The sequence below is a fragment of the Chlorocebus sabaeus genome, chromosome 1 (assembly GCF_047675955.1).
Source record: "Chlorocebus sabaeus isolate Y175 chromosome 1, mChlSab1.0.hap1, whole genome shotgun sequence".
Classification (NCBI taxonomy): domain Eukaryota; kingdom Metazoa; phylum Chordata; class Mammalia; order Primates; family Cercopithecidae; genus Chlorocebus; species Chlorocebus sabaeus.
This window is the reverse complement of record NC_132904.1, coordinates 70,560,663-70,578,907: the sequence shown is the minus strand read 5'-3', so window position 1 is coordinate 70,578,907 and position 18,245 is coordinate 70,560,663. Positions and strand designations below refer to the sequence as shown.

The 18,245-nt window shown below is 40.3% G+C and overlaps 1 protein-coding gene across 5 annotated transcripts in view; it reads left to right on the top strand.

The window, feature by feature from the left end:
• The window catches only part of C2CD3 (C2 domain containing 3 centriole elongation regulator), a 155,550-nt gene that overhangs the window by 113,255 nt on the left and 24,050 nt on the right, over positions 1-18,245 (top strand). For 4 of the 5 annotated variants that reach the window (XM_038005474.2, XM_038005475.2, XM_038005473.2 and 1 more), the window contains 4 exons: positions 1,704-1,768; positions 6,839-7,044; positions 8,035-8,168; positions 14,285-14,449. In XM_038005474.2, coding sequence (XP_037861402.2) covers positions 1,704-1,768; positions 6,839-7,044; positions 8,035-8,168; positions 14,285-14,449 — 570 coding nt within the window. Of the gene's footprint in view, positions 1-1,703; positions 1,769-6,838; positions 7,045-8,034; positions 8,169-14,284; positions 14,450-18,245 lie in introns of those variants that run through there. The other variant, XR_012094068.1, reaches the window with a different exon arrangement.

Sequence of the window (18,245 nt, the reverse complement as noted above, 5' to 3'; positions counted from 1 at the left end):
GGACAAAGAGGGCTAATTAAATGTGAGGGGGCTGGCATAGGAAACCAAGAATTAAACTTTATTAAATGTGATGCAATGTTATGATAATAGTAACAAAATCATTATTAGAAGTTATACTGTATCACCCTGTATAAAGTTTAATTCTTGTCCACCACACTAGCCATACCCATGGTGTCTGGTCTTCTGTTTTTTCACAGTGTTTGTGTACTTTAATTGAGTCTCAGCAGTTGGTCACATGCTCAGTGTTTTGTAATTTGAGAGGCTGGCCTGAGTCAGGAGCTAGAACTGCAGTGAAAACTCAGTACTGTATATGGTGAGCTACTGGAAATCATAGAAATTCTGGCCATCAGAGTACTTCATATAAAATATCAAATCCTCCCCAAAAGGCAGGAAACCAGAGGACTGAGCTTCTAAGTGGAGGTGATTTGTTCATTCACAACCTAAAAACCTAACATAATTACAAAACTTCACAAAGTTGATGAAGGGACATGAGCAATCTCCTGATTTCATCTCTTCACTTTACAGTTGAGGAGACTGTGGCCCAGGGAGGCTGCATAGATTGTTGGTAACAGAGGCAGGATTGGAAGAAAAATGAATAATGGCACTATTTACAATTCCCTTATCACAAAATTGTTTCCTTTGATCTTCATAGCAACTTGCAGGTCGGTAGTATTATCCCATTTAACAGGTAAGAGAACCAGGCCTGGAAGAAGCTAAGTGCATGGCCAGAGTTGCTCAGGTGATAATAGTAGAGCTCAAATTCAGAGGTGAGTCTTTTGACTCCCAGCTAGAATTAGAATCTCTGACCAGTCCTTGTTTCACTTTAGACCGTGCCTCTCATTGGTCTGGAAGTAGGCTCTCTTCACTTCCCCAGTGGTGTTTGGGGAATGAAATCAAGCCTCTTGGTTTTCTCTAGATCTCCTTCTTGCTTACCTGGAGCCCTAGCACCTGGTTTGGAACTTTCCAAAGCTTTGTCACTTAAAACTGTATTTTATATAATATATAAATGTATTGGAGGTGTTCAGTGGATTTCACTTCAGCTTCTTTATCTGGTATGAAAGTAAGGCATTTTCTTACTTTGTTGCCTTGCCTCTGCATGGTATAGTGTTGAGGTCAGGCAAGCCAGGGTTCAAATCCCAGGCCTACTACTTACTTACTCTTCAGTGACCTCAAGCAAACCATTTTACTTCTCTGAGCCCAATCTTATCATCTATAAAATAAGGATAATAATGTCCATGTTACAGGCTTTTGTGCAGATTAAATGTATATGAAACACTTGGTGCCATGCCTGGCCCAAGGTAGGCACTCAGTAAATGTTCTTTTCCTCCTCTTCCATTCTCACCATTCTCTCATTCTAAGGCATAAGCAGAATCCTTACCCATTCCAATAAAACTCTTAAATGCATGTTGAGGAACTTCTTTTCCATACTTCCTCCTCTGTCTTAGGGAAACTTTGGGAGTGGTGGGGAGGAAATGTTGTGTTAGGGGAGCCAGTTTTCAAGTCTTGGCAAGTTAATTCACCTCTCTGAGCTTCCATCCCCTCATTTTAACTGTGAAGATAAAAATATATCCTAGAAGATGGCTAAGAAGATGAAATAGTGTTGGGAAAGTGCTTTGCAAATTACAAGATATTCTTCAAATCTAAGTTTTGTACTACAGAAAGTTCCTATACACTTAGTTTACAGTGGTTGTTTTTCTTAATAGGCTATCAAAAGAGCTGCTTCTGGACCCACAACAAACCCTGGTCTTCAAAGTTTGGCATAAAGGAGGTACGAACTCTGTTAAAAGAATATCTGCTTGCTTGTAAAAATAAGCTCACATCCTGTTGACAATTTACCATTCCTTTTTTTTTTTTTTTTTTTTTTTTAAACGAAGTGAAGCACTCCCGATGGTGCTGGGAATGCAGATATGTGGTAGAGGGTAATCCCCCAGAAGGCCACATTATTCTCCTGTAAAAAAAAAAAAAAAAAAAAAAAAAAAAGAATGGCGAATTGTCAACAGGATTTTTTTTTTTTTTTTTTTTTTTTTTTAGCAAGATCTTGCTCTGTCACCTGGGCTGGAGTGCAGTGGCGTGATCATCTCAGTCTCCTGAGTAGCGGGGACCACAAAGCGCGCACCACCATGCCTAGCTAATTTTGTTTTGTGTTTTTTTTTTGAGACGGAGTCTTGTTCTGTCTCCCAAGCTGGAGTGCAGTGCCGCGATCTCTGCTCACTACAAGCTCCGCCTTCCAGGTTCACACCCTTCTCCTGCCTCAGCCCGCTGAGTAGCTGGGACTACAGGCACCCGCCACCATGCCCCGCTAATTTCTATATTTTTAGTAGAGATGGGATTTCAGTGTGTTAGCCAGGATGGTCTCAATCTCCTGACCTCGTGATCCACCCGCCTTGGCCTCCCAAGGTGCTGGGATTACAGGCATGAGCCACCACGCCCAGCCGCTGATTATTTTTTGTACAGACAAGGTCTCACTATGTTGCCAGGCTGATCTCTAACTCCTGGGCTCAAGCAGTCTTCCTGCCTCAGCCTCCCAAAGTGCTGAGACCACAGGCATGAGCCACCATACCTGGCCTATTCTCCTACAGAATTCAAGTACTTAAAAATTATATAATTTTGTTTGACTACCTGGTTAGTGAAGAAATCCAAGTATGTTTGAGTCTTTCCTGTTGTATCTGTCAACCATCATAATGTACAGCCTGCCACATACAAGTGGTTTCTCCCCACTTTTGTATGATGATGTTAAGCCTTCTGTTGACTCTGGCTTATTAACCAAGACCCTTGCATTATCAGGTAGTACACAAGACAAGAGTCTAACCACATACTTTTTCTTATTTTTAAGAACCTTCCCAAGAGGGATGTGCTGATATTATGGTCTTTCGACCCAGTTTTATTAAGGGGCATAACACAGCAACATTAAGAGCCTTGACTCTGAAGCCAGGTTCTTCAGATTCAAATGCCAGTTCTGCCCCTTACTGTAGCAGTGTGACCTTGGGTAAATGACTTCTCTGTGCCTATTTCCATATCTGTAAAATTGAGGCTAATAATACTACCTATGAAGTAGGTAGTATTATTATCATAGGGTTTTTGGAGAATTAAGCCTGACACTTAGTAAATACCATATCAGTTTTTGTTGTTTTTATTAACGAGCAGTAATGTGCTAAGAACTTTACAAACATCTCTAATTCTTGATGGTAAAAATAAAATTAGTCTAATTTTATAGCTTTAAAAGCTGAAGCCCAAGGAAGTTTAGTGGCTTGACTAAGGTCATGTCACTATGAATTGGTGGAGCCAGTATTTGAACCCAGTTCTTACTGGTTGTACAGCCTTCACTGTTTGTCCTTCACCGTGCTAGTAAAATTGGAAAACTTGGAAAATTGAGGTAGTGCGGACGTCTAACCGTCTTACAGCTTAGAAAATTTTGTCTCACTAAATCTCTCCTCTAAGTGTAGCTCCTTTAGGATTCCAGCTAGGCCCTGATTTCCAAATCTTCATTTGTTTTGAGTCACCTACACAGCCTACAGAGTCACAGTTTTTTGTTTGCCAGTGGTGATTTTTGGAGCTAACCTCAAACCCTAATAAAGACCCGAGAGAAATCAGAATGTAAAGGGAATTTACTGACCTTTCTCTCCGCCTGTGCTCCTGTTGGTGAGTGCTGCTGTGAGTTCCTTGTTTTGATGATGAGTTCTATGTTGCTGCTTTGGATTCACTTAGTTCCTCCACTGCTACCCAACCTCGTAAATACAGCAAGAGCTGATCATAACTCACTTTTCTCTGGAACAACACACGGAATTCTTGCTCTATTTAGCTGAGCTCCACCCTCCTTTCTAGGCTTTTTCTCTCTTCTCTCTAAAGTACCACAGAGATTCTCAAGCAGACCAGGGTTCACAATTCAGCACTTATTTTAGCAGGAAAAAGAGAATAAACTTTGGTCTTATGCAGACCTGGGTTCAAATCTTGGCTCTGCTATTTACTATAATAACTCTGTGGCCTGAATTAAATCACTTTACCTCTTTCCTGTTATCTTTCTTATTTATAAAATTAGAATGATAGTATTGGCCTTGCAGGATTTGTGAGGATTTGAGATAATATATGTAAAGTACTTGGCACATAATTGTTGCTTAATAAATGGAGCTATTTTTATTATTATGTCTACTATGTGTCAGGTACTATGCTAGGACTATTGGAGTGTAGAAAATAAAATACATTCCCTATCTTCCAGGACTTCAAGAGGGTCTTAGTAAGATCTGGTCATAAATGAAAGTGAGGAAAATGCCTAGACAACACTGACCACCACTCAGTGTATATAGATTCTCTCTCCCCTTAACCTATTTATGCCTAGTTTTCCATTATAGGAATGCTAAGCTTGTAGGAGTTATTTATATCCTACTGCTCGAGGTCATTACCAAGGTCTGATTTTTTACAAAAAAATTTGCAAACTCCAGCATGAGTGGGTTAACTCTATTGTTTCCACACAAACTCAACAAATCTAGTATAGAAAGTACTCAAATCCAACCAAGCTGTGTTCAGCAGAGCTTCTATTCTGTGTCAGGCACCATGCTAAGTACTAGGGATACAAAGATAAAAATAAAACAGGCATGGTCCCTTGTCCTCACAGAGCTCACAGTCAGTGTGGGACATAAAAAGTACAGTATAGTATGATTAGGCAAATATAGGGTACTCTGATAGGAGACGTCTTACCCAGACTTAGGATGTCAGAGGAGGCTTCCTGGAGCACACCTGAGCCGAGGAATGAAGGGTCAGGACTTACTGTAGTCAGAGGGGAAAACAAATACAAAGCCTCAAGTCAAGAAAGAGTTGAGGGAAGTTCTCGACGACTAGAACATTAACTGCAAATGGAGAATGGCAGGTTGTCCTGTTAATCCGATGTTAAATTTAACTCTTCCAAGCCATTCCTTTTCTCCATGATCTGCTTAGCCAAAGCACTCCTCAAGTATGTTTAAGATGTACTACCTTCATTTTAGGCAGAACCCTCCATCACACTTCATCCCCAGTGGGTAAGAATTACTTGAACCCCACTCTGGGGAATACAGCTTCAAGTGTTTATAGAATCAAAAATTTTCCAAGTTGAAGGGGATCTTTTTTTTTTCTTTTTTGAGACAGGATCACTTTGTTTCCCAGGCTGGAGTACAGTGGTAGGATTATGCTCACTGCAGCTGTGAACTCCTGAGCCCAAGGTCCTCCCACCTCAGCTTCCTAAGTAGCTGGGACTACTGGCATGCACCACCTATACCCCACAATTTTTTTTTTTTAGAGATAGGGTCATGCAATGTTGCCCAGACTGGTCTCGAACTCTTGACCTTAACCAGCCCTCCCTCCTCAACCTCCCAAAGTGCTGGGGTTACAGGCATGAGCCACCTGCTCAACCAAAGGGGATATTGAATCTGGTTCAATACTTCTCATTTTATGTGTGTGGCTGAGGCTCAGGGAGTTAGAGGAATGTGTTTTCCAGTCAAAGCCGTACCTAGATTTGCTATTGTGGCACACTGCTCCTTTGTCCCGCTCTAGGTTGGCCAGTTTACTTGTGTTTTCAGTGAATATCAAGTTTTTCATGCAGGAAGATGTTATGCCAGGTATGGACAGCGTAGGGAACATAGTGTAATACCTTTTCTCATCTTTTAGCTAGGTTCGAGTCTAAAGGACAGCAAGCTGTCCTAACAGATGTTATGCAGTATTGATGAATTTAGCGTCATCAGGAATGTGCCCAAGGAACTGTGGGAACTTCACGATTACTCCTCTGGAAAATTTGCATTCCTCGATTTATTAAGCAATTTATGGACCTATAGTTGTGTCAGTGTTTGGTAGATCCCGCCTTTGATTTCACTGTACAGAATGGAGCCTGTGTAAAATAGAAATTCATGTAGTGACAGAGGCCTGTTTGTCCCCAGCTACTTCATGTCAGAAATGAGGAATAAGTAGCAAAGAATATGAGAATGAAGGTCATTGCATGGTAGCTTGTCCAATAAAAAGAGAATCTTCTCAGTCATTAAGGGCAGCCCCCTTGCCATATAGAGAAGAGCCTGAGCCCAGGCTCATTTTGCACCCTAAACTGGTCTCCAGGGAGTTATTTGTCTTTCCTTTTTAATTTGCATTACTTTGCTGTTAATTAAATATAATACATATGTAGAAAATTTGGAAAATACAGAGAAGTAGAAATAGGAAAATGCAAATCTCTCATAATTCCATAATTGCAAGACATACTGTCCTGAGAAAAATCACTGAGACATAATAGCCTAGGAAAAATAAGTTCTTAAGTTTAGTGTTATTTTCTAATTGCCTATATCAAGAGGACCAGCTAGGTGGGGTGGCTCACATGTGTAATTCCAACACTTTGGGAAGCCAATGCAGGAGGATCACTTGAGGCTGGGGGTTCAAGACTACCTAGGCAACATAGTGAGACTGAGTCTCAACAAAAAAATTAAATTAAAAATTAGCTGGGCATGGTGATGTGTGCCTATAGTCCTAGCTATTTGGGAGGCTGAAGAAGGAGGATCGCTTGAGTTTGGGAGTTTGAGGCTGCAGTGAACTATGATCATGCTACTGCACTGCAACCTGGACATCAGAGTGAGACTCCATCTCTTTGAAAAAAAGAGAAAGACTAAAGTGCAAGCCTGCCAGCTTTTTCCCACCATACAGAAAGGGAATTCCTAACAGGAAGGCAGGCTTTGGTTGCCAGTCTCTCTCAACTTCATTATCTGTCTTCTCCGATGGCTTTGGGATCACTGAACTCCTCTATCCCCTGAATCAGCTTCTCTGTGTGCAGCCTCTAATCTCAGTGGCAGGACATACCTAGCCACATTGCCCAGCTTTTCTCTTTCCCCTACAGATGAAGAGAGGGTGATTGGCTTTGCCTCAGTGGACCTCTCCCCACTTCTCTCTGGTTTCCAGTTTGTCTGTGGCTGGTACAACATCACGGACTTCAGTGGAGAGTGCCAGGGGCAGATAAAAGTTGCTGTCTCCCCTTTGGAGAGTTTGATACACTTCAAAGAAGAAAGGCAAGCAAGGCGTGGAGTGGAGACCTCAAAATCACTGGTATGTATGGAGAGTCACATCCCTAACCATTAAGAATTGTACTGACGTATAAGAACATCCTTTACTTATGTTTGGCCCTTTCCAGCTTATAGAATACATTATATACTATTTGTGTCTTGTAACAACCTCCTGACCTTTTGGGGTGATGAAAATGTTCTGGAATTAGTTGTGATGGTTGCACAACTTTGAATACACTGAAAACCAGTGAATTGAGCTTTTTAAAAGGATGAATTGTATAATACATTAGTTATAGCTCAGTTTTCAAATAAAACAAGATTGTCATATAGAATCTGAAACTATATAAGTTGACTTGTTTTTCAACTCTGTTACACTGATATCATTAGTCTTTCAATTAAAAAAATAATTGAAAGAACGCGAAGAGGGAAATTGATGATGGTATGCATAGACAAATCTTTCAAGGAGTTTAACTGTAAGAGAAAGAAGAATTTCCCAGACTATCAAAAATACGAGAGCTCTATCAAGGCAAAGACTATGTTTTTTATTCATCTCTCTGTCTCTCGTGCCTGGCCGAGCACAGAGTGGTCATCCATAAATACTGAATGAAAGCATGCATAAGAAAACAGAGTTCATTGGTTCCTATATAGGAAGGTCCTTTCTTCAGCCCAACCCTGGTAGTCCTAAGACAAGAAATTTCACAGCCAGATTATCCTCATATGTAGGGTAAGTGTAAAATGATATCCATCCAGGCATTTACAGTGTATTAATAGCTGGAGGAACAAGAGCATAAATATAGATAAAGCAACTGAAAAGTAATCTGATAGCATAGTCTGTAAAATGGGGATAATAATACTACTTGCCTCATAAGATTATAAATGAGAAAATGTATGTAAATTGTTTAGCACAGTGTTTAATACGAAGTATTCGGTAAATTAAATGCACACAATAAATTTTACAAATTTATTTACATACTGCTTTGTTACGAATGGTTTTATGGTGACAAGTGTACCATTTTTCTTGTTGTGTTTACAGATCCCAATATACAGTCCCTTTTCCTTCCCTGCCTCTGATATGTATGCTGCATTCTCCAGCCACATGGCAAGGCAGACCCTAGACCAACTTGCTCATGCCTCCTCAAAGGAGCTTGATTTCTCCTCTCCTGGGAGGTGAGTGAATTCTTGATGATGAGAAGAAATTGGGTTAAAAAATGGAAGTGTGTGAACTGGCTTATCATTTCTCTCTTTCCTTTATTAGAGGAAAAAACAAGACAGGGTAAGAGCTTTGTTGATCTTCTGTCACAGCTCCAAAAACCCCAAGATCCTATGAAAACAAAGTTTTTATGAGATAGGAGCTAGAATATGTATGCTTTCAGAAGGGCCACTTCAGTACAAGGGATAAGTTTCTGTTATCCTCCAAGGTCTTTAACCTTTATCCCTAAAGTCAGTCATCAGCTATGTGAGGAATACATCTTCTTTCCCCTCCTAAAACTACATGCCAGTTTATTTTACAAAAAGCAACTGATCCATCCTTTTCACTAAGCCAGCCTTGAACATGCATATGGCCTCAGGGCTACAGCATGTTCCATCCTGTACAAGGGCAGGGTCTAAGAGGAAGGTTGCTACTTTTCCTTCTACCTCTTTGCAGGCCCTAGTACCATTTGGCACCCTCGTCTGCCTACACCAGAGTCTTTCCTATGTCTTTCTCTTCAGCTCAGGGAAAGGGCAAGAAATCTTCCTCTACAGCAGCCCTTCCTACAAGAGCAGTTCCTGAGCAGACCCTATTATTCCAAGAAGACACTTATATCATGTAACCACTCTAAGGCCCAGTTCAGGGCTACATAGTTTTCTACTTGATCTCGATGTGAAGAGCTCCTCTGTCCTCTGTACAAAGAGAGCTATGTATCTGTCAATTCCTAGATCCCAGATTTTAGATAATTCCTTTGTTATATCTTTTATAAGTGTCACTTTGACCATAGCCAATCAGTGGGACACATGGGTAGGATGAGGGTATCTCTAGTGCCCACTCTTTAGTAATTTTAAAAGCTAAAAGTTTAATGGTTTGCCTTTTGTCCACATAAAGATGTCCCTGTTACCACTTCAGAAGGGCCACATCAAAATGTCATATTATTTACAGATAGCCATTTAAGGCTAGGCTATAATTCCCTCTCTGACCATCTTGCCAGAGATCCAGCTCTTCCTGACCCTGCCCTGCTCAAGGGACAGGGTGGTAAAGTGGGCTGTGAGGTCAGACAGATCTGGAATCCTATCCTGACTTTACCACTTACTAGCTACATGTGACCTGAGGCTAATTACTTTAGTTTTCTGAGCTTTAGCTTTCTAATTTGTTAGATGAAAATAATATAGTACCTCAAGGGCTGTTATGAAGAGTAAATGAGAATATAAATAACTCACTTTCATATGGACTTTATATACATTAGCTCATTGGGTTTTCACAGCAGCCTTAAGAGAGAGGTTTTATTACTAATAATACATGCAAAATGCCTAGAACAGCAGTTTCCAAACTTTCTTGTCTTTGTGCTTTATTTGTAATAACCAAAAACTGTAAACAACTCAGGTGTCCATCAACAAAGAGGTGAACAAATAACCAAATTGTGGTATATCCATACAATGAAATATTAATACTACTCAAAAATAAAAAGAAATGCATTATTGATAGACAACAAAATGAATATCAAAATAATTATGCTGAGGAAGAGAAGCTAGATGAAAAAGAGTACATTGGACCAGCCATGGTGACTCAGGCGTTTAATCTCAATGCTTTAGGAAGCTGAGATGGGAGGAACGCTTGAGGCCAGGAGTTGAAGACAATCCTGGGCAACATAGTGAGACCCCATCCCCACAGAAAAATTTTAAAATTTGCCTGCCTGTAGTCCTAGCTACTTAGGAGGTTGAGACACGAGGCTCACTTGAGCCCAGGTACTTAAGGGTGCAGTGAGCTATGATCGCACCACTGCACGCCAGCCTGACAGAGTGAGAACCCATCTCTTAAAAAAAATAAAAAGTACATTGTTTGTGATTCCATTTATATAAAATCCTAGAAAATGCATCCTAACCTATACTGACAGAAAGCAAATCAGTGGTTGCCTAGGGACAAGGCAGGGTGGATAAGGAGGAAAGGAGGAAGGAATTGCAAAAGACAAGAAGAAACTTTTGGAGGTGGTAGATGTATTCATTATCTCATGGTAGTGGTTTCCTTGGATGTATACATGTGTTAAAATTCATCAAATTGTATTCTTTAAATGCGTAAAGTTTATTTTATATCAGTTACACATTTATAAAGCAGTGGTTCTCAAATATTTTCACTTTAAAACCCTTTCATACTATTAAAAATTAGTGATGACCCAAACAAGTTTGTTTATGTGGGTTATATCTATCAATTTTTACTGTATTAGAAATTCAAACAGAAACTTTCAAAACGTGATAAGCAAAATCAATTTTATTTCTATATACCAACAATGAATAACCAAAAATGAAATTGAGGCTGGGTGTGGTCTCTTGTGCCTGTAATTCCAGCACTTTGGGAGGCCAAGGTGAGAGGATTGCTTGAGCTCAGGAGTTCGAGACCAGCCTGGGCAACAAAGTGAAACCCTAGCTCTACAAAAACTCGAAAAAATTAGCCAGGTATAGTGGTGCACGCCTGCAGTCCCAGCTACTCGGGAGACTGAAGCAGGACAATTGCTTGAGCCCAGGAGGTCGAGTCTACAGTGAGCCATGTTCATGCCACTGCACTCCAGCCTAGGCAACAGAGTAAGACCCTGTCTGCCAAAAAAAAAAAAAAAAAGAAAATCGAAAAAGGTCTAAACGAAATGAAAGACATCCCATATTTATGGATTAAGAGACTTAATATTGTTATGATGGCAATATTCTCCACATTCATCTACAGATTCAACCCAATCCCTATCAAAATTCCTGCTGGCTTTGTGGAAATGGACAAGCTGATCTTAAAATTAATATGGAAATTCAAGGCACACAAAATAGGCAAAACAACCTTGAAAAAGAACAGAGTCCCTGATTCCAAAGCTTACTACAATGCTACTGTAAGCAAAACAGTACTGGAATGAGGATAGAAATATAAATCAGTGGAATTGAATTGATAATCGCAAAATAGACCTAGGTGTCTGTGATAAACTAATTTTCAACAAGGATACCAAAACTCTTTAATGAGGAAAGAATAGTCTTTTCTATAAATGGTGCTGGAACAACTGGATATCCACATTCAAGTGATTGAAGTTGGACCCCTTCCTCATACCATACACAAAAATTAACTTCAAATAGGTCTAAATGTAAAAACTAAAACTATAAAACTCTTCCTAGGAAGCAGAGGAGTAAATCTTCATGAGCTTGGATTAGACAATGATTCCTTAGGAAATGACACCAAAAGCACAAGCAACAAAAGAAAAAAATTAGATTCATCAAAATTAAAAACTCTCATAGCCATTAAAAAAAAAAAAAAAAAAGAACAAAATCACGTTCTTTGCAGCAACATGGATGCAACTGGAGGCCATTATCCTAAGCAAATTACCACAAGAACAGAAAACCAAAAACCACATGTTCTCCCTTATAAGTGGCAGCTAAGCATTGGGTACTCATGGACATAAAAAATGTCAACAAAAGAAACTAGGGACTACTAAAGGAGGGAGAAAGGGAGGAGGACAAAAGTTGAAAAACTAACTGTTGGGTAATATGCTTAGTACCTGGGTGATGGGATCATTCAAACCCCAAACCTCAGCAACCTGCACTTATACCCCCTGGATCTAAAATACAAATTGATATTATAAAAATAAATAAAATCTTAAAACTAGGAATTTTTACACTGCAAGTGACACCATCAAGGAAGTGAAAAGACATCCCATAGAATGGGAGAAAATATTTGCAAGTTACAGATTTCTTTTTTTTTCTTTTTTGAAACGGAGTCTTGCTCTGTCACCAGGCTGCAGTGCAGTGGCGTGATCTCAGCCCACTGCAACCTCCACCTCCCGGGTTCAAGTGATTCTCCTGCCTCAGCCTTCTGAGTAGCTGGGACTACAGGGGCACACCACCACACTGGCTAATTTTTGTATTTTTAGTAGAGACGGGGTTTCACCATATTGGCCACTATGGTCTCGATCTCTTGACCTTGTGATCCACCCACCTTGGCCTCCCAAAGTGCTAGGATTACAGGTGTGAGCCACCGTGCCCAGCCAGTTATAGATCTTATATCTAGAACATATAAAGGGGACTGGGTGCAGTGGCTCACACCTGTAATCCCAGCATTTGGGGAGGCTGAGGTGGGAGGATCACTTGAACTCAGAAGGTCAAGGCCATGTTATTATTTTTTATAGAGATGGGCAACATAGTGAGAGCCCATCTCCACAAAAAATTGAAAACCTAGTCGGACTTGGTGGTGCACATCTGTAGTCTAAGCAACTTAGGAGGCTGAGGTGGGAGGATCACTTGAGCCCAGGAGGTTAAGGCTGCATTGAGCCATGCACTCCAACGTGGGAGACAAAGTGAGACCCTGTCTCAAAATAATATCTAGAATATATAAAGAACTCTTACAACTCAATAATAAAAAGCAAATAACCAGTTTAAAATGGGCAAAGGATTTGAATAGACATTTCTTCAAAAAAGATGTACAAATGGCCAATAATCACAGTAAAAGATGCAAATCAAAACCACAATAAGGTACCACTTTATATCCACTAGGGTGACTGTATTCATAAAAAGAAAAAAAAAAGATATCTCAAGCCTTAGGAAGGGGTAGATAAATTGGAACCCTTATACATTGCTGGTGGGATAGTAAAATGCTGCAGGTGCATTGGAAAATAATCTGGCAGTTCCTTAAAAGGTTAAACATGGAGTAACCTTATGACCCAGTAATTCTACTTCTAGTTATATACCCAAAAGAAATGAAAACAGATGTCCACACAAAAACTTGTACACTTACGTTTATAGCAGCATTATTCCTAATAACCAAAAAGTAGAAGCAACTCATGCCCATCAACTGAGGAGTAGATATTTATTCAGCTGCAAAAAGGAATGAAAGACTGATACATGCTATACTATAGATGAAGCTTGCAAACATTGTGCTTAATGAAAGAAGCCAGTCACCAAAAAACACATATTATATGATTCCATTCATATGAAATATCCAGAATGGGCAAACCTATTGAAGCAGAAAATAAATTAGTAGTTGCCTAGGACCAGGAAATGTGGAATAGTTCTAATGGTTATGAAGCTGTTTTGTGAGTGGTAAAAATGTTCTACAACTGATTGTGGTAACACTTATGTAACTCTTCTCATACTAAAAACCATTGAATAATACACTTCAAATAGGTGAATTATGTGGCATGTGAATTATATCTCAATAAAGCTGTGAATTAAAAAAAGAAGATTTTTGGAGTCATGTTCTTGAATATCATGCTCAGGAATTTGAGATTTGTTGAAAAGCCAAAGCTAGAAAGGCATGGTGGTGATTACATGGCCTAATATATGTTGAATGCTTACATCAGGGCTTGGCGTATAATAAGGATGCCAAATATATTGTTGTTATTGTTGTTCTTATTATTACTTATTAATAATAAACTTATTAATAACTTATTAATAAACTTATTAATTAATAAACTTATTAATAATAAACTTATTAATAAATTATTACTTATTAATAATAAACTTATTAATAACTAAGTTATTACTACTTCAGATTTATGGTTTTTGGTTTTGGGAGGCTTTTTTTTTTTTTAAGACAGAGTCTCACTCTGTCGCCCAGGCTGGAGTGCAGTGGCATGATTTCAGCTCACTGCAACCTCCACCTCCCAGGTTCAAGTGATTCTCCTGCCTCAGCCTATAGCATAGCTGGGATTACAGGCACCTGCCACCACACCCAGCTAATTTTTGTATTTTTAGTAGGGACAGGGTTTCATCATATTGGCCAGGCTAGTCTCAAATTTCTGGCCTTAAGTGAACCACCTGCCTCGGCATCCCAAAGTGCTGGGATTACAGGCTTGAGTCACTGCCCCCAGTCAGATTTATGTTTTAGAAAAATCACTCTGCTTATTATGAAGAATGAATTAAAAGGGGGTAGGCAAGATTGAAGACAAGATTATTTTGGAGACATTTATAATCCAAGCAAGAGATGATAAAGCCGGAACTGTGATAGTGGGGATAGATTTGCAGTTCCATTTCAGGATAGTGATTTGTTTATTGTCATGCTAGCAGTGTTCTCATTGATTGGGAATTTATTTTGCTCCCATTTTTTTTCTTTTTTTTTTTTTTTGTGGCAGAAGTGGCACCACAAGAAACCAAGCATCACGCCATGAAGAGCATGTGCAGAACATTCGCCGGTTTCATGAATCCCTGCATCTTCAGGGAGAAGCACTCTTGCCATGTGATGACAAACTGACCACATCACCTTTGTCCTCCCAAACCTCCATTCTGACTTCTCTCAGGTGAGGCTCTGCGGAGAAAAGATGCAGGAAACCATAGTGGGGCACAAGGTGAATGAGAAACGGCAATGTGCATTACTGCTTTTCCATCACCTGCCACCGCCCTAGGAACATTAGTAGAGTGCTCTTTTGCATGTTAGTATCAGGTTGGACCCTGGAGCCTCATGGGATTCCTCATAGATGAATCTGTATCAGCTTGGGACCTTTCATTCCTTCAGGGGCTCTGTTACTGATCCAGCTGTAAATGCAGGAGCTTCAGGTTATTCACCAAAACTTCATAATAACCACCCTCACATCTACACAGCCTCCCACTCTCTTTAGAACTTACAAAGCTTCATCCTGCCCACAGTCTTTATCCTCACAACCATTGACTTCTTCCAGACCAGCCTCTGTCCTGTTAACTCTTTTCTGTTCCTTTCTTAGTTTAGTTAGCACCTGAGTCAGAGAATCGCTGTAAGAATTGAAAGGGCGATGATAGATCAGCTATATCAGCCCCTCGCTTGTCTAATGAAAAGCGTGGCACAGTGGAAAGGACGTGGCTTCAGAGTCAGATAGACTTCACCTCCAATCCTTGCTCTGCCCATCTCAGTGGAGGAGATAGCCATGTTGCCAAATAATTATAATGCAGGTTAGTAAGAGCTGCAGTTTTCCTGGCCAAGAGTAGACAGGGGAATGCCTAATATTCTGGATTGTTCCTGGAAAGATTTAAAGAAGTCACATTTGAAGTGGTCTTTGAAGGACATTTTGTGCAGAAAGAAGTTATGTCAAGGCTCAGGGGCAAGTCAAGTTTGGGGAAATGCCAGCAGTGCATGTAGGAAAAAGCTGAGCATAAGATGCAAGAAGCAAGGTGAGGTTTTTAAGAGGCAGATCATGAAGGGCCTTAAATGGGCTCCAACACCTGACCTTGCTTACCTCCTTATTCACCAGGACAACAGGCCTGAGCCACTGCGGCTCCCGGCTTTTTTTGTTTTTGTTTTTGTTTTTGTTTTTCTTGAGATGGGGGTCTCACTCTGTCACCCATGCTGGAGTGCAGTGGTGCAATCTTGGCTCGCTGCAGCCTCTGCCTCCTGGGTTCAAGCGATTCTTCTGCCTCAGCCTCCCAAGTAGCTGGGATTACAGGTCCCCATAACCACACCCAGCTAATTTTTTGTATTTTTAGTAGAGATGGGGTTTCACTATGTTGGCCAGGCAGGTCTCAAACTCCTGACCTCGTGATCCCAAAGTGCTGGGATTACAGGCGTGAGCCATTGCGCCCGTCCAAAAGACTTTATATTTGGGGGAAAAAAAAAACCTATTCTTTGATTTCATAATGCAAACTCAGAAAAGAAACATCGACAAAATCTTTTTGGTTAATGACACAAGTTAAACATTGATCAATAGTGCTATAGACAAGCAGACCCCAACCTTTTTGGCACCAGACACTGGTTTTGTGGAAGATCATTTTTCCACAGATGGGGCAGGGTGAGGTTGAGGGGTGGGGAATGCTTTCCAGATGAAACTCTTGCACCTCCCATCATCAGTCATTATTTAGATGCTCATAAGGAGCGCACAGCCTAGATCCCTCACATGAGCAGTTCACAATAGGGTTTGCGCTCCTATGAGAATCTAGTGCCGCTGCTGATCTGACAGGAGGCAGAGCTCCGGGGTAACGCTCACTTGCCCCCGCTCACCTCCTGCTGTGCAGCCCAGTTCCTAATAGGCCACAAACCAGTACCGGTCCACAGCCCAGAGGTTGGGACTTCTGTTATAGATTATGGGAAACTGCCCAAACTTACTTTACAAAGAAGTAATATGTTCAGATTCTTATTTCAGATTAGTAAAATGCTAGAGATTGTAGGCTATTTAAGTGAAATTATTGACAATTTGGTTGTATTTTATTGGGTCATCACATAACCTATTTGGAACCCACTTGAAAAAAAAAACTCCTTCACCTTCGAGTAGTTTGTCTCAACCTTGGCACTGTTGATATTCTGGCCAGATATTTTGTTTTGAGGGTCAGTTCTGTGCATTATATGATGTTTAGCTGCATCCCTGACCTCTACCAACTACATACAGTAGCACCCCTCTCTTTGGGTTGACTTGTGACAACCCAGAATGTCTCCAGACATTGCCAAGTGTATCCTGGGGGACAATATTGCCAGCTTGAAAACCACTGCGCTAGGACAGTAGTTCTCAAAATTTAATGTATATCAGAATCCCATGAAGGGCTTATTACAGCACTGATTGTTAAGACCTATCCACACAGTTCCTGATTCAGTAGGTCTAAGATAAGGCTTGAGACTCTGCATTTCTAACAGGCTCAGGTGATGCTGCCATAGCTGGTCCTAGAACTAGGCTTTCAGAACTACTATCTAGAGGGATTCTTTACCAAATGGGCGTGAAACGTGGTAAGATCAATTTGCATTACCTCCTTAGATTCAGAGAGCCCTTTAACAGTGCTGCATTTGAATCATAGCTATCATTTCAGGCCTTCAGAGCAAGTATTAATAAACCTGTGTTTCACAGATGAGCAAATTACAGCTTGGTGTTTGTAGGTTGATATGCCATGGTTCTACATGGTTCTACACTGGTCTAACAAGACCAGTAGGTTTGCATATTTCCCAAAGCTACCCCCCACCAAGTTACATTTATTTGCATGTTCCTCCTGCAGATGTTTATCCATGTGGCATATACCACAATATAGACACCTAAGTGATTTGGTACACACCACTGTGACTTGAGTCTTGGCCTGTAGTGATAGAATAAGGATCAACTTTGTCCTCTCATTTGGATTTTCCTCTAAGACACGCAGACTGTTTCTAACAAAAGCATAGAAAGACTTTCAGTTCATGTCACAGGTATTTGGTGTCCATGTTGTGTTGATTGTACCAGGCACATTGAGTGTACTAAGGAAGCAGAGAAATTTGAGATGCATCTTCTATTCCGAGATGCCCACGGCCTACTTAGGGAACCACCAAACTAACATGTAATGAGACAATTAAGGGAAAATCTAAGAAAAGGTTTGACGTGTGAAATGATGAGTGTGAGGGTGTTTAAGGGACAGGTGGTCCAACGATTTGGGATAATGGACTTTGAAAAAAAGAAATGTGAGCTTCAACCTTAAAAGTTGAATGGAATAGAAATAGAGCAGGGAGTTACTTGAACTCAGGTTCCAGTATCAGCAGAAGTATGAGGAAGGAATGAACCCAGCTAGAACAGAGCCCATCTCATATGGAAAAAGCACAAGACTTGGAGTCCCAAATTCTGAGTAGCTACATACTACTCCCTGCTCTGGACAAGTCACTTAAATTCTGTGAAACTCAAGTTGCTTATTTATAATTACTGATCTCATATGATTAGCTGAAGATTAAACAAGATGGTATGTTTAAAAGCATAAACATAAAATCCTGTGCAAGTGAAGGTTTCTTATTGGAGAGTGGTAAGAATGCAGCCCTATTAAAGGCTTTTAAACAGATTTTTTAAATCATTTATTTATGTCCTTTTTATCCATTCAACATTCTTTTGTTTTGTGCCAAGCACTATGCTGGGTGCAGTAGACATGAAGGAATCAGCCCAGAGCTCACCGTATATCAGGGGAAGTAGATATGAAATAAATGAGTGATGTGATGGAAGAGTGCAGAAAGAACTATGGAGCACAGAAGAGGAGCCCCTAAACTAATTAAGAGAGTCAGGGAAGGCTTTTTAGAAGTTGCTTGCCTGAAGGATTAGGAATGGTTATGAGGTAGCAAAGGACAGTGTTAGCACAGAGTAGGGCTTTATTCTGTCAAAGTAAAGAGAAATAAGGACTGGAATGATGGTC